A 21,454-nucleotide genomic window follows, 5' to 3' on the forward strand; every position below is an offset into this window, starting at 1 on the left:
CTCTTTAACTTTCTTCGTTCTTTTCTTGATAATATTGTGTCATATGAGGGCTCCATTTCAGGGACAGGGTCAGCTGGATTTCTGCAATATTAAACTTGCGTTGACTCAAGCACTTCCTCGCTAAGCACGGGTTTCACTAAATCAAGATTACATCTTAGGTGGACCGAAGTGGAGATAGCGTTGGCCATGTGGCTTACCTGGTCCATTATCTTATCATCTCTTTTTGAAGCACTTCCAGTAAAACGTTGTGCTTTTGCACTTTCCTGTGTCTATAATAGCATTTTAACACCATTTTCTGTGTGAAATTACTCTTGTTATGGTCCAAATGCTCAACCCTGCCAGTGACCAATCAGCTCTCTATAGCATTCTCTTCATTATTTAGCCCCGTCAACCGGAGAGAGCTAGAAAGTCTCATAGATGGGGGAGTAGAACACTGATTAGTTAGCACAGAGTGTTCTTCAACAAGTGTACTTACAACATTACTCATTATATCTGTTTGTTGCACCTCAGCCTGTGTTGAATAACCAAGTGTAGTGAAGGAGCTAAGTACCCCCACCTCAACCACTTTGCCCATATTGACTATATGTTCGGAACCAGAGTGTGAGACATGTGCGGTACCAGTGAAAATACTGATAATATGGAGAATACTTGAGGCAAGGTTCCCATTGAGAAAACTATACCTGCACATAAGACCGTATGATGGCCACTTGAATGAAATCCTGGAATAAGCAGAGCAGATGAATGGCAAAGACGAATGGTGACGTCACACAGAGCTGAGCTGATGCACATAGAAGAGATGCAGAGACTAGAGAATGGAGATATTCTATAAGGCATCAAGAAAGTATCGAAGATAAGTGACATCTTGGGATCAAGATGAAGAAACATATGCTACAGAACTGATGAAGATGTCAAGTCGGTTTACACGTGTACAGATGCAAAGATACACAAGCAGATGAAGTGTTCTTGAGACTAGCTAAGTAAAGAATAGATTGCGGCGTGTGCCAACAAATATATACATAAGTAAAAAAGAATGGATGTTTCCACTATGTGTTATAGCTGAGCTGAGCTAAAGAAGGTGGGCCTCTTTTCCAGTGGGTCACAGTTAGAAAGCAAGTGAATTATGAAGTGAATCTCAGAAAGGCGAGACTGGATGAGTCAAGACGCCAAGGTCTTATTAGGCTGGGGTGAGTAGACATTGGACACAAATCGTGTGAAGAACAAAACTCCTGTTCAGAAGGCATGAACAAAAACAAGGAAGAAGTCAGAGGTCTATTAGAAAATAGTATTTAAACAGACAAGAGGCTCGATTTTGTGGTCTTCAGTCACGTGGAAGGATGAAGTTGGACAAACATGATGGTCACACCTACGCATGAGGGCAGAGCGTGCCTTCACTCCCCTGAATTCACCAGAGCTAAGAATACTCCCAAGGACAAGTTCAAAGCCCTAATTAACAGCAGACCACTGAGGTGATGAATGATGAATATGCTAATTGGTGGGAAGCTATGGTTGGAGACTAGCTCACCAGCACCTGGAAGTCCAGTCTGTGTGCTGCTAAAGTAGACGCAAGGTAGAAAAGTATTGACAGAGGTTAGAGTGCTAACCAATTGTAGGGGGCCTCGTGGTTAAGGATCCTATAGTTTGTGTAGCCAATGGGACATTGTGTATTTAGTGATGTTCATAGTGACCTGTTTAAGGGGAATGGTTAGCAGGCTTTCTGGCATATTAAACTTGCGTTGACTCAAGCACTTCCTCGCTAAGCACCTGATCTTAAGAAACCTGTCACTTTTCTTCACTCCTGAAGTCGAGAATGGATTGTATACTTAGATATTCCCTTAGACCATATCACAATTGCCACTAGGTGTTTGTAGTTTGCCACGTAGGATGATGTTAGTAATACGTAGATTGACATCACCTATGATGATTTTTCGCCATAAAAGAATGTTTTTATTTTTAAGATGCATTGAGAGTTGTTACGCTGAGATGTCTGGTGATGTCCGCTGTACTTCCTGTTTTAGATAATTAATATTAAAACAGTTATCCTTTTGCCAACTACCTGAGATGTTTCAATTATTGATGTTTGAGTAGCTTCTGCATCCCCATTCATCCCAAGGGTATTGCTACCTCATTTTAAAGGGCTGGAAGCCTCCAGTTCAAAAGCTTGAGGAGCAAGTTGTTATTGAGTGCCACAGATATACCAGAATTTCCGTCCATTATATTGTGTCTCGTGGATATGTAACTTACACCGTCAGCTGCACCCTTGAAACAGTCTGTTATTTGGTTCTTGACTTGTTTTACAACAACATCCCCTTTCTCGGGGGCTACTGGAAGACACCATGGAAGACACCCATCATGGAAGACACCCATGATGGGGGTTTCCATCATGGAAGACACCCAGTTGTCATCTTGAGGTGGGTTGGCAGGCAAAGAGGCCATTCTGTTGCCACTCAAATTGTAGTTGTTCTTGCAGACCTTATGCAGACCTTATGCAGCGCTGGATCACAGTTAGTCACATAACTAAGGGGAGCAAGAGTAGAGCATGCTGAGACATTGGGCCTCATTACAAGTACTCCAGTCCGGAATTAACACTGCCGGTAAAACCATACCGGCACCGTTTCCATGTCCGCCCAATCATGACCCGCGGCCCCGGTAATAGCACCACCCTCAACCGCCACCGCGGAAATAGGGGTCCCGTTAAGTCCGTCTGCACGAAACACCGTGAGCATCACAACTAGCGTGGACACGGAAATACCGGGAAAAAAATGGCGTAAATACCGTGATCACGGTGGCGGAACCGCCGCCACCGCGAACATGGCGTTATACACTTCCTGCTGAACTGAATCAGGGCACAGGTGCACGAAATCAGCTCAGCTGGACCTAGCAGGCCACTGGGAGCCCACAAAAGGGCCACACCCAGCCCAACACAACATAGAACCATGCAGGCAGCAGGTCTAGTAGCACTGGGACTGGGCCTACTCAACCAACAGGCAGCACTGCACATGGTGGCAGGAATGGCGCAGAGGAGGAGGCGTAGGCGGAGGAGGCGCAGGCGGCAACCAGCCAACCCAGCAGCTATGGCAAACCCCATTGCCCAGCCAGCCCGACCCCGCCGCCAGCCACCAATACCACGCATCAGGGCCTCACCCTGGAACCTCACCCCAGGACAGATCCAGACACTATACCGGCTGGACCGTGCAACAATCCTGCACATCACCGCCATGACAACATCAGCAGCCAAATTGACACCCCCAACGCCATCCCCCCCTCCTGAAGGTTGTCTCGGTACTGCATTTCCTTGGCACTGGCACCTATCAACACACGGTTGGTGAGCTGCATGGCATATCACAACCCTGTTTCTCAAAAATCCTGGTACAGGTACTGGATGCACTGTTGCGCCATGTGTCGGAACACATAGACCTACCCCGCACCCTCCCCAAGGTCATTGCCACCAAGTTGGCCTTCCATGCCATAGCAGGCATGCCAAATTGCATAGGCGCAGTTGACTGCACCCACGTTGAGCTGACAGTACCACGTGCAATTGAGGCGGTGTTCCGCAATAGGAAATAGTATCACTCTTTGAATGTCCAGATGGTTTGTGATGCCATGCAACTGATTACACACTGCTGCGCACGTTTCCCAGGATCATCACATGACTCAATGGTACTGCGGAATTCCACGTTGCCACGGTACATGGAACGCTATGCCGGACAAAGCACATGGCTATTGGGTGAGTACAGCTGACGATGCTACAACACTGTCAAAGTGGTGTGTGTGTGTCCAGCCCAATGAGCATTGTGAGTGTGTGGCTGTGACCGCACATGCATCACCCCCCTTCCATCTACCAAATACACAGCGGATGCCATACATCATGAAGGAAGACATGACAGGGCACCACAATGTGCCCATGCACATGCTGGCACAGCCAGTCCCGTCACTGTCCCATGAACCTTGTGCCACTGCAGACACCCCCCCTCAATTGAAACACTGCCTCAAAAGGCACGAGAGGCATGTAAATGAGACGACGTGTATTTACTACTTCCGTACAGTGAAGTCACTCTGCCATGTATGAACAGCACTGCACCGTGACATGCACACAAACAAATGTTACCCGCAGGGCACAGTAAACATGCAAGTTAATGTGTAGGCCCATATCCAGTTAGCGACATACATCGTGATGTCCAAAACATACCTCCATACACTGCATGGTACATATGCATGAATGAATGATGACATGAGAATGCACAGCAGCAGATGAGGACATGATGCCACAAACACTGACATGTTCCCCCATCTACATCCCATGTAGGTGATGCAGGATATGCACTCACGCCATGGATGATGACACCTGTACGGAGACCAAGGAACAGGCATGAAGAGGCATACAATAGGGCACATATCCGCACACGTGGAATGATTGAGAGGACATTTGGACTGCTGAAGGCCCGTTTTTCGCTGTCTGAGCAGATCTGGCGGATCACTGCTGTACAGCCCAGTGAAGACGGGTAAAATCACGCTCGTATGTGCCATGCTGCACAATATATGCCTGCGCAGGAACATCCCAATGCCACCAGACGCAGATGAGGAAGATGGGGATGGGGATGGGGATGGGGATGGAGATGGGGATGGGGATTGAGATGGGGATGGAGATGGGGATGGGATGGCACCACCTCCCCCTGGGGGTCCACACGATGGCCAGAGAGCACGGGATGCCCTGATTTGCATTTACTTTTGAGTCACAGCACATTCACAGAAATGCACGAACATGGTGACGACAATTAATCAATAGTTGCACTGCAAAATAAATGATCAATGTCCACACATGTATGTCTTCATTGGAAATGGTGATGTATTGATGTAATAACAACAGGGAAGGAGGAGCATTGGTTAGGGAAGCTGTACACCCGGGGCCACCCACCACCCAAATGTGCCCACCCCCAGCCAGGACCCATTGTTCAAACCCCCAAAACTACCTACCCCACCACCCAAACGTGCCCACCCCTCTCACACCCCTGTAGTCCACATGTGTCCTGCACTGCCCCACACACATACCATCACTTCCGTGTGCGCTTCTGTGCCTGTGCAACCTTGCCCGAGGGACCCGTTAGCGTACTCGAGTGCCTCCTTGGACTGGCAGTAGTGGAGCTGGATGGGGTGGTTGTGTTTGATTGCGCAGAATCTGGGATTGAGGGCATCCGTGCCAGATTTGCCTGTTGGCCAACCAACATGGCCTCTACAAGCCTGGAGGTGTGGTCGTTGCCCTCCCGCACATGGCGTGCAAGGGTTACTATAGTGCTCGCAAAGCGTCCGATGGACCTCAACAGGGGACGCACTGAGGCGCTGTAGCTCTCCCTCTGCAGCCTGGATTCCTCTAGCTGCCTCTCCACCAGCTGGGTGAGGGTAGCCTGCTGGTCCTCCATCCGCTGCATGCAGGCATTCAGTTCGGCCATGGATGGGGTGGGCGACCTCATGGGACTCCCCAGTGATGTGGGGCTGAACCCCAGCTCATGGAAGGAGCCCAGGTCTTCAAATGTGGGCATCTCCCCCTGTGTCCCCGTTTCCGAGTGCTCTTGCGGGGCACTGTTATCACTGCAGGCCGCCCCCTCTGCAGTGCTGCTGCCTTCGGTGTTGTGTTGGGTGGCCATGATAGGTCCCCGTGGCACCTGTCTAGACTCAGGCAGTGTGGAGACGGTGGGGACGTCGGTGGTGGTTGTGAGCGGCACATCTGTAGTGGCTGGTAATGTAGCCAGAGGTGCAGAACTGCCAGCAGCATCCTCCTGTGTGGTGGTGGTGGCTTGTGTACTTGCCGGTGCAGATTGGATGGCCTGTTGTGCAGTATCACTGTCACTTGAAACGGCTGTGGGGACACACAGGGCATGCAATTAGTGTTGTTGTGGTGGCAGATGGGTGCATCACATGCGTCATTAAGATTGTACATTGAATAGTGTTAGTCACATGCATCTGATTGCTGGTGTAAGCATTCTGTGATATTGGTTGCCATCCGGATCATGATGGGTCCTTTGGCCCACACATGCACTGCCTGGGGGGGGGTTGTTAATGGGTCCTTTGGCCCACACATGCACTGCCTGGGGGGGGGGGTTGTTAATGGGTCCTTTGGCCCACACATGCACTGCCTGGGGGGGGTTGTTAATGGGTCCTTTGGCCCACACATGCACTGCCTGGGGGGGGGGGGGGTTGTTAATGGGTCCTTTGGCCCAGTATTCACAACTGCATATTTACATGTGGCATTCATGTTTGGGCACTTACCGGCATCTGCAGGTGGGCTCACTCCTGCCTCAGCCTCCCCGATCCCATGGATTCCCTCTAGGTGGAGGACGCTGCTGCAACGCTCCTCCCATGCTTGCAGCCTCAGTGGGGAAGGGGGTCCTCCGCCTGTCCCACTGCTGCGTTGGCGGTGCGTGGAAATGTGGTTGCGTACCCTCAGCCTCAGGTCATCCCACCGCTTGTGGCAGTCCTTCACGCTCCTCACTGCCACGCCCACAGCGGTACACTTGCCTGCAGCTTCGGCTCACACCTCCTTCCTCCGCTGCTGTGTGGCACGCTGTTGGTCGGCGCTGAACAGCATCTCCGCATTGCCCACAATGTGGTCCACCAAGACGGTTAGCTCCGCCCCGCTGAAGCGCTGTTTGCGCTGCCTCTGAGCAGGAATCCTGGCAGACATGCTGGTGGTCCCTTTTGGCTTATCAGAGTTAGGATTGTGCTGGCTCTGGATGGCAATGGATTGTGCTTTTATATGATGGCCGCCTCTCTGTTTCCTGTTTTGGCGATCATGGTATTTCCGGTTCCGTGTCCGTGGCGGCGGAGGCGGAAACAGGTTTTGCGCCACTTGTGGCTGCGTTATTTCCATTTCCATGGGGTTTTCCGTGACGGCGGTAACAACGTTTCCGAGTCCGTGTGGTGCGCGCGACCGACAGCGTGTAATCGGACGGTTTTTTCGCAACCTTGCGGACACGGAAACGTTTTTACCGCCGTCACGGGTTTTGCACGGTCCCGGACTGGCAGGTTGTAATGAGGCCCATTGTGCGATTAGCTGATTTCACTACACCTAAGCTCTATACAACCTTAAGTCAAGGTTAACAGGAACTCATGCTAGAAAAACTATAATGTACTAACCGCCTTGACTTGGAGATAATAGACCTGCCTAAATGGCGCTACCTTCCAGAATAGTGTTTATTGAGTAATTGAGTAGTAACAATACAGATCTTGTGTGGGCAGCAAACTGAGATGAAGGGCCACTCATCAAAGCTAAGGCTTTCTGCATGGCCTCCGGACATATAACTACTCCAGCAACAGGAAGTTTCTCAAGGCACTCCTCGAACGCAACTAGACGGGCAAACAATGCTATGCTTCCCACACTTAGTCCACTAGATTGCAATTTTCCACTAGAGGCTAGACAGTTCAAAAGGCCCCAGACAAGGGCCCCCGCAGTCACTGTATTCAGCTCGGTAGAGGAAAATAAAAAAAAAAAAACATAAAAGAATATGGAATAGAAGGTAATCAAGCCAACGACAAACCCTCTTGCCTCTCTTCGCTCTCGCGGCATAAACACGCTCACACTCCTACTGCCTTATCACTAGCTGGTGGTCTGTTTAAGGAAACTATGCCTATTTACTGCAGCACAGAGGATTCAAAGTACCCTCTCACCCCTATCGGGGGTGTGGGAGGCTACACACAGCTGCATAAAGGACTGCACACTGTGGGCTACCAAAGGCTGAGACCAGCCAGAATTCATCAGCAACCACAACAGATCACCGGACACACAGTCTCTCTATTCTCTCAGATCTGTCCACTCTTTTCCAATACGCCACACTGCCGAGGAGAGCAGTGATGAGTTAGAGAAAAGAACACCAAAACTCTAGAATCAATAAGCCTAACTGTCAAGCCGGACAAACATCTACTGTGTGTCGATTTCAGACAAACTCCAAACCTTCAAATGTTGTTTTGGTTGATGTAGCAGAATGTCTTTTACTAAAGTGACCGTGAACTATCCAGATATTTTCTTTTTTTATTGACTGAAAGCTAAAACTTTGAAAAAAAAAAGATTACACACATTTTTGCAACCAAGTAGAAGCAAAGAAAGCATTCGGTAATTCCTCTTTCAACACAAGAAGTGAGAGTGGAGAAGTCCCTGTGTAGGTTGCCTCAATCTCCTCAGATGTCCCTTTGTCATCATCTTCAAATATGCAATCTGTTTATTGAGCATTGCTTCAATATAACAAACCTTCTCTTTGAGACTGAATGTTACATCCTTCACTTCTCATAGGAAGCCCTGTGCATTTTTGATTTTTGATCACATGGATTACACAACTCTTCCCTAATGGGTCCTTAGAGGAGGTCTCATTAGAGATCCAAATACTGAATGTGCCAATGACAGACCACATGTCTGCAGGAGCAAGGGGACCCAGCGATGCCATGTTTACCTCTGTGAGTCTCCTGATACAACCAGCTGAATGGATTTCACTGACATAAGTCCTTGGTTCATTGTAGTGTGGTTCCACCACAGTACGCCATGTGTTTCTAAACAGAAAGCCACCCATGTCCATCCAACAGATGAATTTAGATCGTACCTGAGAGTTAATCTAATATGTATGTTGCCATATATGGTCATGGATACTGCCTACCTCAAAGTGAGAGTGCTACAGTTGCAACAATATAATCTGTTTTGTGACTGGATGTTAGATTCATTGTCTGAATTCACACCGCAAAGAAAGAACAGGAAGAAGTCAATGAAAGTTGAATGGGACAGCCCAACTGTGTTTGAGTGACCACAAAATGTTTAATCAATGTATCACTGTGATTGGATACTGACGTTAATGCTCAGTCCCCAATGTTCCATGTAATAGTAAGGTATGCACCCTACCGTGTCTTACCTAAGAATTAGTCTCAAGCCCAGAAGAGGAGGATGCCTACCCCAACTGTACTCATGAGGAAGATCTGCTGGTCCATGCCCTCTTTCAACAACCATACTGATGGAGAAGCTGTCTGGTTCAAGTCGACACCTTAATTCTAAGCAACCTGAGGGAAACGAGAAATAGGCAGTCCCTTCCCTTGGTCCAGCGTTCAAAGTCGAGTCACAAGGTCTCAAGGGTCTGATGTTCCCGGGAAAGCATGCTGCCCAGCATGTACATGGTCCTGACACAGAAATGCACAATTACAGTTGAAAGAGGTTGTTGACAATAGACAGAAGGTGAGGAATATGGCTACTATCTGAGATGAAGGAGTAACAAGTAAGCAATAACTCAAAATTAATAGTGGAACTCGAAGAAGTCCACTTGTTACTTTGAAATCATTGTATGCACATCATCTTTTTCACCAAACTGGAGATGAACCATGAGTGAACTGGACCACTACACTGTAAACCAAGTATAGTAGTTTTCCTACTCTTTGGCACAATGACAACTAATTCAAATCCAGTCCCTTGTAATGGAAGGCCCTGTTTAGCGCTGCTGGAGCTGGCAATGCATCGTCAGAGTTACCTCTGTAAACCTTTGACCAAGCAAGCACTAGAGCTTTGTTTGTCAACAATCAGAAATAGTCAGGGATACCCAAACCATGAGGCTCACGTTATTCTCATTGCTTCTAGAAGACAACTGAGTGATTCAAAATTAAAGTCCTATCTTTAATAATAGGGTGCTTTCATTTCACTACTACACTGCCCATTGGGAGTGCCCTGCATCAGGACTATTGTCAGCAAATGCAGTTAATTAGAAAGTGATTCATATTTTTCATTACAAAATATGGGAGATCTTATCTAGATTGAGTTTGAACAAGTCCAAAGTTACCCCAGGGTTACAGGTACTCTAAGGTGCAGGTTGTTCTTTGGCTTTAGAGTTTACCCTAACAAATAGAGCCAAGGCACAAGAACTCCTTTAGTCTTTCTGAACCTAAATTGCTTACCTGTAATCTACACCAACACCATACCCCACCATTTACCAGAAATTCCTTTATTCAAACAAATATGGGTTTACCCTGTCCTTTTGCCTTCCCAACTCCCCTCTTGAGAGTTGATTTTGATGTCTTTTTTAAGTCTTAGTATTAGGATGGTTAAGGAAATCATAAGAAACCCGTTTGTATCCAGATAATGGGAAATATATAAATGCCAAATAATTTACTCTCCAGCACCATGGGATTTCAAAATCATAGGACATCCAAAATCTCACTGTGTCAGAAATCCTGCTAACTCTAATTTCGGAAAGATCTAAATATGTCGCCAATAAAAACTGCCTTGCGCCCAATACAATCCTCTGCTCATCCATTTCCCCACAGGTTTGCTATATACCAAATTGTGATCTGCCAAATGAAGTATTATGCCCAATGAAGGAATTTATCACTTAGAAGGCTGGCAAAGCTCTCTTCAGAAATCCAGTTTTATTCCCAACGATAGAGCTTAACAAGTATCCCAGACAAACGAGCATCCATAGCTGCATTTGTATCGTCCCATTTGTCATGGCATCACTCAGTCCTCATTGTGGACCTGCCCCTGGCATCCTCACCCTGGCATGCATTCATGACCCTCCACCCTGGCTTGCATTCATCCCCTCATATTTGTTAAACTATGGGGGACCAATCATAGCCAGGCAGATCAAAGGGGACATTTCCTAACCTGGGGGCGGGGCGAGAGAGAGACAAAGAGAGGGAGCGGGGGGGAGAGAGAGAGAGAGAGGGAGAGAGAGAGGGAGAGAGAGAGAGAGAGAGAGAGAGAGAGAGAGAGAGAGAGAGAGAGAGACTTACAGAATCCTTTACTCAAAACAAGGTGGATTTCCCTCCTCCTTAAGGGCTTTACACATGATCATACTCTAGCTAGTCTTTTCAGGTGAGTGCACTGGCAAAGAGTGTTTAACTCCATTATAGTATAGATTGAAGTCTCCTGGATGGAATCTTAAACTCTGCTTCCGCTCCTTTCTCTCAGACAGTATTCTGATAGCTCCATTTTATCACCCTCCTGAACTAAAGGCGAAAGACACATTTTCGGGTTTCAAGTATAGACCACCCGTTTGTTTGAGAGCACACATCCCTATAAAGTTAAAGGGTTTTTCCGGATGCACACAGGCCATTGAACACTGCTCTGCTGGGCTCTTTGTCTTTGGATTGGGGAAAAGATACGTGGACAAACTTGGGAAGGAACATAACTCCTTTAGCACTTTGGCATGGACATCTCTGTGGCAACTATTTCTACATATAACAAGATTAAGACAATTTGAAGAAGGAGAATTGCCATCTAACCAACACCAAAATTCCATCCTTATTTCAAACGGATCTTGTGGCTAGTGGCATGGCGACAGGCAGTGTTCTTAGAAAGAATTCATGGCTATGTGTTTCAAAAGCTCACAAAAAGACCAGTGCAAGAAAAATAAAGTGCAGCACAAAGTATTGCATAGGTCGTTTGATATTGTTAAATCTATGGTCAGACCATATTTTCTACTTTAGAAAAGGCAAATGAAATGAAAATAAGACTTTATTGTTCAGATATATGTGCCTAGCTTAAGAGACTACTGAGTCTGCATCATTCGTCCCTTTATAAGAAGATAATCATACAACAAGAACGCTATACCTTGGTGATATTGTACGGACCATAACATAGAATGGTCCATACAATATCACCAAGGTGCATAATAAGATTGTTGACTTCTGGTTACCACTGTACTGCTCTGCTATGTTAATAACATTGTATCCCCATCAGGTACATGTCTACCTTTGAACTGTGTAGATTGCATTTCACTAGTCTCTCTACTGCCTTTTCTGGGGTATACCTCTTATTGGCATGTGGTCATTGCTTACCTGGCTTTCCTTTACCATGATACCCCTACCTTGTTCCTATGTGATTAAAACTAGACCACATGTCTGTTTCTTGCTCTGATATCTTCCAATTAACAAGATTCTGTTCCCTTGAAATAATTGTAGTTCTGTTTTCTTCTAGTTTGTCCCAGTGAACATATTTTAGATAATACAGACGATTGTGGCTTAACCTGGTTTCTCCTGTCAGCATTATCAAAGCAGAACAATTGGTGCTAATTTAATGTCCTTATTGTTTTTTTGCTGTTGTTGCACAAGAGCAAAACTTTGATAATCTGGGCCCGAATATCTTTTTTCTAAACAACTGTTTCATTTCATCTCTTGTGGCTCTGTTTCAGGTCCAGAGTAACGATGACAACCAGAGTAGTATAGTGGAAAACGTTTTACAGAACACCAGCTCATCAACTCTCCCAGGGTGGCGATGTCGCAGGAAGCGTAAGTGTGGAAGTGCATGTTGACAGCCTCACAATGTTCAGGTTCTTTTCAATTATGCTGACATTTAAACTGTAGTACTTCTGGTTGAGTGCAACCTATTTGATTGTTGGTACTGTGAGAGTAATGCAATGCAGCCCCATATGAGCATTTTATGTATTTATTCATTTTACTCCCTAAAGCCTGTACAAATTAACGAAGTTCATATTTACAAAATAAATGACAAAACAGATGCCTGCGCAAATCAGGGGTGGCTGGGGCAAACTTCATGATGTAATATTTTTAGTGATGGGTAGAGAGAGAAGAACGGTATTCATTTTATTTATTTATTTATTTATTTATTTATTTATTTATTTATTTATTTGTTTGTTTGTTTGTTTGTTTGTTTATTTATTTATTTATTTGATATTTGTAAGGTGCCTATACAACAAATTATGCTTCAAGGTGCCACAAGACAAAAAAGTGGGGGGGAGGGCAAGGGAGAAAAAAAAACAATAAGTCCTACTAGACCTTGTGACATTCGGATCGTACAAGTGCAGTAACAAAAGGTGCGAGTGAGAGGTGCAGGGGGAGTGCTAAGGGGATGCCAGGAGGGCAAGTGCCAGGGATTGCATGGGGTTCAGGGGGTAAGGGTCCACATGCTAAGTGCGAAGAGGGGGGTGGATTGGATGGGGGACCTGGTGCCCTATAGAACTCAGAGGGAACCAGGAAACGAGTCATTGTGGAAGATATGGGTGTTAGCATGGGAGTGGGGAGGGAAGGAAGAAGAGAAAAGGAGAGTGTTGAGGAGCTTCCAGAACTTAAGAAGATTTGATTGAAGCCTGAGAGGGGCAGGGAGACCGTTCCAAAGGGAGGCTGTTGTATCTTGTCCTTCCCTGCACCCTGCCCTATATGCATGGAATACTGTGAGTGACTGACATGGAATGCTGCGTGTGAGAATGTTCTGTTCTGAGTGGTTCTGTGAATGTCAGTTGAGAAGATGGGTTGACTGAGAGAGGATGGCGGTCGATGTTCTGTCCCTAAGTACATACCTGATGTTCCCTAGACCTGTACCTGTACCTTGTACCTGAGACTCGAACATGAGTAAAGATGTTCCTGCTCCTACACCAATCTCAGTCTCATGCTTGGCCAGGAACCCAACTTAACAGAGGCTCCTGCGTAGAGATGTAACACTAGAAGAATGAAGGGCTTTAGCAGGGGGTATTTAGGGAGAGAGAGTTAGATGAAGTGAGGTCCCAAGCCCCAGAAAGCCTTGTGGATGATGCAGAGGGACTTCAGCATGATCCTAGCAGCAACTGGGAGCCAGTGGAGAGATTTCAGGACTGGATAGATGCGGTCCCTAGGCTTGAGGCCAAGGATACATCTTGCAGTCCTATTCTGGATAAGTTGGTGGGGCGTAGGGAGGATAAAGGATTTTTGTGGAAAAGGATGTTGCTGCCTAGAGAGGAACAGAGCTCTGGAGACATTGAATTTCTGGGGAAGGTGAGGAAAGGAAGAATGCATCTGAACAGATGCAGCTGATAGTGTGCCTTCTTGGCAAGGTCTGCGATGTGAGGAGAGAGAGGAGTCAAAAATGACATCAAGGTTTTTTGCCTCACAAGAGATGAGGGGTGAGAACCCATAGAGGGCAGCCAGAGGGTAGGAGGGAAGGAGGAATCTGGGGTCCCAATGAGAAGAATCTTAGTCTTACTTCCATTTAGGCAGAGATCATTGCCAACACACCATGCCTGGATATCAGTCAGACAGTCAGGGATGAGAGAGGAAGAAGAGGAGGCAGTAGAGGGAAGTTTGAAGGAGATCTGTGTGTTGTCTGCATAAAACTGGAAGTGAGGGGCGAAGGAGAAAATCAGATGGGCCTGAGGGGCAAGGTAGATGTTGAAGAGCCACAGCGAGAGGATAGAGACTTGAGGTACACCGCAGGCAGATAGTGTGATGGGGAGAGAAAGGGTCTGAGTTGAACCTGAGAAGGTTGTTTGGTGAGGAAAGAAGTCAACCAGTCCAGTTCCAGGCCGTGATGCCAAGGATGTCATTGAGCCGATTTATCAGGGTGGCATGATTGACTTTGTCAAGGCAGAGGAAAGATCCAGAAGGCTGAGAATGGATGGAGAGTTAGAATTGATGTTTGAGAGCAGGTGTTCATGCGTGTTCAGTAGAGCAGTTTCCGTGCCTCTGGCTGCTCTGAAGACAGACCTTTGGTCGTGGAGACAACCAACAGATTCAGTGCGTTGGATCAGTTGGCTGATGACCAGCTTCTTCATGAGTTTGCCTCGGAAAGGGGTAATGGAGATAGGGCGGTAGTTAGCCAGGCAAAAGGGGCAGGCAGAGGAGTTTTTAAGAAGATAATGCACAAGGGAGTGCTTGAGGGGTAGCGGGAAGTTTCCTGTGGCAAAGGAGTGATTGCAGAAATCGTCCAAGGCTGGCATATGGGATGCAATTATGTCCTTGATAGTTCTGGAGCCGTAGGGGACCACCTGTTTGGAGGAGACTTTCACAGAGGGGACTTGTCTATAGACCTCATCTGGTGTTATGGGCGAGAAAGAGGAGAGTAGGAGGGGAGGGAGGAGGAGCGGCCAAGGGAAGCCTGAAAGCTGGGGAGGGAGGAGACAGGGGAGAAGAGGATAGAGAGAACAGAGTTCTGAGTTTTGGTTAAGCAGTGAGAGGCCAGTGCAGTGCAGAGGATCAAGGATGTCAGGTGAGAGGTAGAGACTGCAGTAGGATTGGTTAGTTCCGTGCAGATTTTAAACAGTTTTCCCATGTTTTTAGGAGCCCCAGAGATGTGGGCTTGGATATGGGCCCTATTCTTCAAGCAAATGGAGAGTCTGTATTGCCTTTGGATCAGGCGGCATGCCAGTCTGTCAAAGGATGTGCCTGATGCCCACCAGTTCGACTCAGCAACTCTGCACTTGCGTTTCAGAGGCTAAATCAAAGTCATACTAGATGTTGCTCTTGGAGGCAAGCGTCATGTGGATCCTCATGACAAGGACAAGGATGTCCAGAGTGTTGGTGATAGAGAGGTGAAGATTAGCAAGGACAGAGCCAGTGTGGGAGTCTGTAGCAGGAGTGGGAGGGGGAATGAAAGTGGCGGCAAAAGCAGCAAATGACACTGGCTTCATCGGGCGAGTGACAGAGAAGGAGACTGGCAGTGCAGGAAAAGGCTTGGCCAGGGGACCTAAGAGATCCAGATGAGAGGATAGGAGAGAATGGTCAGACCAGGAGAGAGGTTCAGTGAGAGGGTTGAAGATGGGATGTCTTCTGAGATGAGAGCATCCAATGTGTATCCAGCTGAGTGCGTCGGACCGGAGGGATAAATGGTATGGGAAAGAAAGTCACAAAGGCTGCAGAAAAGTTCAATGGCTGAATCAGGAGAGTCAATGTGAACATTGAAGTCACTGAGGAGGAGAAGGTAGAAGGAGGAAGCAAGAACAGAAGAGGTGAGGCCAGACCACTCTGAGAGGAAGAGGGAGACCGGAACAGGGGTCCTGTAGATGGTGGCGAGTGTCAACAAGAGGGTTGGAGAGATACCAAGCCTGCAGATGAGGCATTCAAAGGAAGTGTAGTTCTGAGTGGCAATTATAGTAGCAGGGACCCATTCAGGGAAGTACAAGGCCACTATGCCTCCAGACCGGTTAGGCCTAGGCTTAGCGAGGATATTGTAGCCGTCAGGGAGCAGTGTGTCAAAAGCAGTGACAGACCTGGCAGTAAACCACGTTTCAGTGAGAGTGAGAACATCAAGGTCAAAGTCTTCAAGTAGGAGACCGATATCAGAATAGTGTTTAACAGCAGAGCAAGAGTTGAAGGTAGCCAGGTGAAGCTGGTTGCCATCTTTGAAAGTCTTCAGAGGAGGGGTACAGGAATGTGGTACAACCATCAGTGGTGGGGAAGGGGCAAGAGGGGTGGAAGGAAGAGGAGTGGCAAGAGAAGGGAGGAAGTTGATGAGAGATGGAAGGCGCCTATCAAGAAGGAGTAGGTAGGCCTGAGAGCCCTGGGCCATGACGGTGCCATTCTGATAGACATTAATGATGCAATATGAGAAAGAGGAGCATGCCAAGAGTACTTCCAATCTGGTGCCACCATTAATGGGAGACAGAGAGAAAGGTTAGAGGAGAGAGAAAATATGGGGAGTCCATAGGTTCGGAGAGGGAACGACAAAGAGGATGTCTGTGGCAGTCTGTCTGGAAGAAACATTGACAAAGGTGTCAGCGATGGGTAGGTCTGGATTTGGAGACCATGAGATCTTTTTTTAAATGTTTCCTTCCAGACTTTGAGAGAGAGGTTGGATAGTTGATAGAGAAGTAGTTAGATTAGTCAGGTTGCCTAGCAACAAGCCAGTTGCAGGCAAGTCAGGTACGAAAGACGTACCAGGTCACCAAAGGTAGGGTAGGTAGATTGATGCATGCATGGACAGTCTCCACTTATTTGATGCTTGCTGTGCTTTGCATGTCAGAACAGGCCACCACTTGCTACGCCTGTCAGTGATAGTCACCAAACCTCACATAGCCCACAGTGCACCTGGGGCCTCTCTCGGCTTCCTCAAACTCATTAAGTGCTCCATGCCCTCCAGTTCACTTCCTGTAGAGTTCTCTTGTACCCTGCACTGGGCATCAGTTTGTGTTGGGGGTAGGATCTGAGAGCCCGTGGGCACGTAAAGTTGGTCACTTCTCTTAATATGGGAATCTCTGGAAGATGCACCCATAGATATTAAGAGACTGAGCAGTCAAAAGGTGGCCTAGCAGCAAGAAGGCGCAGAGAAGTCTGGTGCACAACATCATGAAGGTCGCTGAAGGGTGTATTGCACTGCTCCAGCAGCAGAGATTACTCAGGTGGGATGAACCCTGCTCCGGAAAAAGAGGAACCAGCTCCAGAAAAAGAGGAACATGTCTTAAATCGGTTCCATGTGTTAATATCCCCGCAATAATATTGCAATACAAAAATATCGCCATATTTTTGCAGCGATATTAAGGCATGGAACCTGCAGGGGACACTCCGCAACCCCCCCATTATTTTTAAAGGAGCGGGGGACACCCCTGCAACCCACGCTCCCAAAAACCCCCAAAATGACCCCCCCCCAAAGAATATCACCTATGTCCGTTCCACACGACCATATATACCAAGATATTTTTGGTGGGGATCAAATGTAGTGATACCCTTAAATCACCATACACAAGGCACTTCTGTCAACCTGAAGCTTAAAGATGGCTGTGGGGGCTCAAACTGAGCCGAGCTGCTGAGATTTGTGGAATGAATCAAGGATAGAGACAGAGCATGAAGAGTAAGGGAGTTCATTCCATAGTTTATTAGCAATAAGAGAGAAGTAAAGAAAGCAGAATTGAGCAAAAGTCTGGTGATGTATAGCCAATCCAAAAACAGATGATGAAGGAAGAGGACAACTAGGGAATGCACAGAAAGAAGATGGGAGAGTTTTGTCTGGGCAAAGCCATGGAAACATTTAAAGGAAATACATAAGCAGCACATTGGTGATGGGAAGGAGAGCCAATAGAGGTAAGCTAGACAAGGAGGCATAAGAGATATGGGAATTGGGAGCAAGCAGACAGAGCATGTGAACAGCAGAGTTGCATGGAGAATTAAATGGAGAAAGGACATTTGAGGCTGAGAGAAATGGAGAGAAATGTGTCAAGATGACAACATATCAGAGTAAGACCCCGAGTCTTATTGATTATAAAAGTTAGAGAAGGATGAATTTTGTGGATATCGTAAAGTTGATAGTGAAATGAACAATCATGTTCTTGGTATTTTAATACTGGGTCCCCACACAGCACTGCAGATGCATTCCAACACCAACATTAAAGACAAGGCATAATTGGGCCAGTGCTGTTATATTCTGATTGCACAAATCTCTTCCAGGACCCCTCAAAACTGAAATACAACACCATGTACATCTCTAGAGAGGTCGGCCACTTGTGACAGGAGCTACAACTCTTATTTCAATGTTAGGCACCATGCAACAGAGCAGCACGTGTCACTGCTGTGCAAATTAATTGAATATTTACTCTCAATGTTCCATCTGTGTTTTTTCTGGGACCTTGTAGAGCCCTGGCATTGCACCTCAATATTGTCCTGCATTAGCGCCTGCAAATGAGATCTACACAATATATGTATTCCTTTTATGTACAATGTAGGTTTTCTTTCACTTAATAGAACAAGCAATACTTTTTACCATGTACATAGAAACCAACAGCAAAGCCTGATAGTTGAAAAGATTTGAATAACAATCAAGTCACTGAATATTCCTCTGGCTAACTTTCCATTAGCACTTGAATTATCCCATCTGTGCCATGACTGATCTAAAGCTTCGCATCCTTAACCTTCGGATGGTCAAGCTGAGTCTCACTAAGTGAATGGGGGTAAGCCCACACGTTAGTAGCACTGCCCAACAAATAAAGCTGAACCTCGTTTTTGGTGCGTAACAGGGCCACATTATTTTTAGGTGTGCTTGTATCCCCACGTGTATCCATGCAGTGGATACGTGGCCTTGCATTCCGGGCTGGACTGATAGCTCTGCCATCCGGTTGATGCATTTCTGCAGTGTCACATGCAAAGTAAAAAATGATGGATTGAAAGCTACCCAGAGGAATACAAAGTGGTTAAGATGGATTAGAATCTTACCATCCCTCACTTTTTTGAGGTGTTAAGGTATTAGTGAGAGAATGAATATTCCCTTGCTTAATCTGTCAGGTTTGTCATGTACAAATTCAGTTCAAGCTACTAGGCTGTCCAACGCAATAAAACAAGATTGAACACTGTGAGATTAGTAATGTCATAACTGAATAAAATAATAAAATACTTCTCGCTCTAATGGGTTTAAAGGGAAGATCTTATGTGAATGACCTTCTTTAAAGAGAATCCAATAAAGTGGCCATTCCTATACTGAAATCAGATTGGCCAATAAATATCAATATTCAACAGAAAATCTGAATAATCTTACCTATCCGGTGATTGGAAAACCCGGGAAACCTAGTGAAGGAGGTTCGAGACTCAGATGAAAGGTGGTCCCCAGACCAACAGGGAACAGAGTCAAGCGTGGACACAGGATAGCCCACCTGTAGAGCTGAAGACATAGCTAGAGTTCCCAAAGGGCAATGGCGTAGAAGTCCAACAAAGTACCAAGGGATGATCCAAAGACAGGTGAGGGACTGGTCGAGGTTCAGCAATGGGTGAACAGTTCCAAGCAAAAGTACAAAAGGGTAATCCGAAGGAGTCCAGGAGAAAGGTCCAAGATCAAGGTAAACCAACAGAGAATATCAAACGTAGCGCCAAACAGAGTCGAAGGACAGCTGAGAAGCGATGAGTGCTCCGTGCATCAGGCTTTATATACTGTGTGCTTCTGGGTCATGTGACGTCCACCAAGGTCACTTGGGAAACGCCGCTCTGAATCACGTGAGCAAATGAATGATCGATACAGAGGTGTTCCGCCGCCCCTTCTGCTGTATGTTCTCCATGGCAACTGCCAATGCAGGAAGGGCTGCAACCGGGAATGTAAATTTTACCTGTTACGGAACTTTCGGTCCTTTGGGGTAACCAAATCACGTGAGTCTCGCACCCTGGAGGGAGTCGTGTCGGAACCCGGGGAAGGTGTTGTGGAGATGTTAGCAGTGTTCTGGTGTGCAGAGGATCGTCTAACAGGGGGAAAGAATGAAAAGCATTGCATATTATTTCATGGGCGAGCCTCCACCCACCAGGATGTTCTTACCTTTTTCCATTCTCTTCTTGGCACTCTATGATTTTGCCCCTTCCCCAATTCCTGCTGACACACTGTGAATCATCATACTTCCTACCTTCACCAACCCTCACAACTCCCCCTGAAATCAAAAGCACAACATAAGGGCCTTTAAATCATCTTTCAAACAATATCTCCTACACCAGACTTTAGCATCCATTTATTGGTCTTCATTATCTGCTGTTTTTCTTTTACACCCATTCGCATTAACCATCCCCACTTGAGAGATGAGAGTATTCCTTAATGAACCTGTGTGGAGGCTTCGTTTAAAGGATATTTCTGCGCAGCAGACCACAGACATTAATTGTCAATGTCTTGGCATTCAAGATCCTATCTACAGCACAACTGTAACTGTTGCATTAATCAGTAGAGGCATTGCTCACTTAGCCAGTCCAGCATGGGCAAAACAGCATTCCATAAGGAGGCAATTGTGAAGTTCAAATGGTGCTTTGGCAAGTGATGGCACATCTGCAACTGGTGCAGCACGAGCTGAAATTAGCTGTAGAACTGTGTCAGCAAAAGATGAAGTACATGTGCAAAGTAAATAAATAAATGGTCTTCTGAGTTCACAGGGCATCAACGATCCTTAACATATTGTCAGAAGCAAACATGCACAGTGATAGGTGTTATGGTCTTAGCTGCTAACCTCGTTGTGGCCACTGCCTCCAAGTTCTTGCAAACACCAAGTGTCCCAGTGCTACACTTTCTGCTCTCAAGGATTATTGAGTTATACAGACGCTTCCCGGCAGGCAGGGTTAGTAAGATATAAAATGTATACATTCTATAGGTGGAGGTGACTACTACTAGATATTATTTAACTGATAACTCCTCCTAAGTTCATCCTACTAAACAATGTTACATTTCATACAAGCATTTCATTGGGTGGTTCTATATTACGGTATCTAACCTAGCAGACAGAATTCTAATTGGTCAGCAGTTTGCTCATCCAACCTTGGTCACTTTAATATGATGTGAATCCGCGCGCACCAGAGAAAGTCCTGGTAAGTCCCGCTTTGCTTTGCCGCAGCCCTGCAAGCTAAGAGTGGGAGAGCAATTTATTGAGCAATTGTGACTGGGGGCTCGCTTTGTTCTTCGCCTTAATTAATAAGAAAGGAATATTTATGCGCTTTTGCCCTTATACTCTAAAAACCAACACGCCCGATGCTCTGAGCGCCTCGCTCATCACCTCAACAACTCCTAAACAAATGAAACTATCCCGTATTTCAAAGAAATCAATCACTTTGACTCTGATTCTAAGAACCCCCCTGGCTAACAAAGATATTCGTACCTTCTGCGCTAAATGCAAGGAATGTATGCCAGGTGAATCTTCCACCATGCCGCAGATCTCTGACCCAACAATACCTATTTCTGTGAGTACAGGTACAGGAAATTCGAGCTTCCTTCCCATTGTATCGGATGCCACTATTTTGGCTAATGCTCAATCTGATTCTGTGTGTCAGGAAGTAAGAATTGTCTTGC

General features: G+C 46.4%; 1 protein-coding gene across 2 annotated transcripts in view; it reads left to right on the forward strand.

Annotated features, from left to right (window-relative positions):
- The window catches only part of TESPA1 (thymocyte expressed, positive selection associated 1), a 913,752-nt gene that overhangs the window by 792,073 nt on the left and 100,225 nt on the right, over window positions 1–21,454 (forward strand). For both annotated transcript variants that reach the window (XM_069653203.1, XM_069653204.1), the window contains one exon: window positions 12,147–12,243. In XM_069653203.1, coding sequence (XP_069509304.1) covers window positions 12,147–12,243 — 97 coding nt within the window. The remainder of the gene's footprint in view (window positions 1–12,146; window positions 12,244–21,454) is intronic.

Source organism: Ambystoma mexicanum, chromosome 3q (assembly GCF_040938575.1).
Source record: "Ambystoma mexicanum isolate Mex_15411 chromosome 3q, UKY_AmexF1_1, whole genome shotgun sequence".
Taxonomy (NCBI): Eukaryota; Metazoa; Chordata; class Amphibia; order Caudata; family Ambystomatidae; genus Ambystoma; species Ambystoma mexicanum.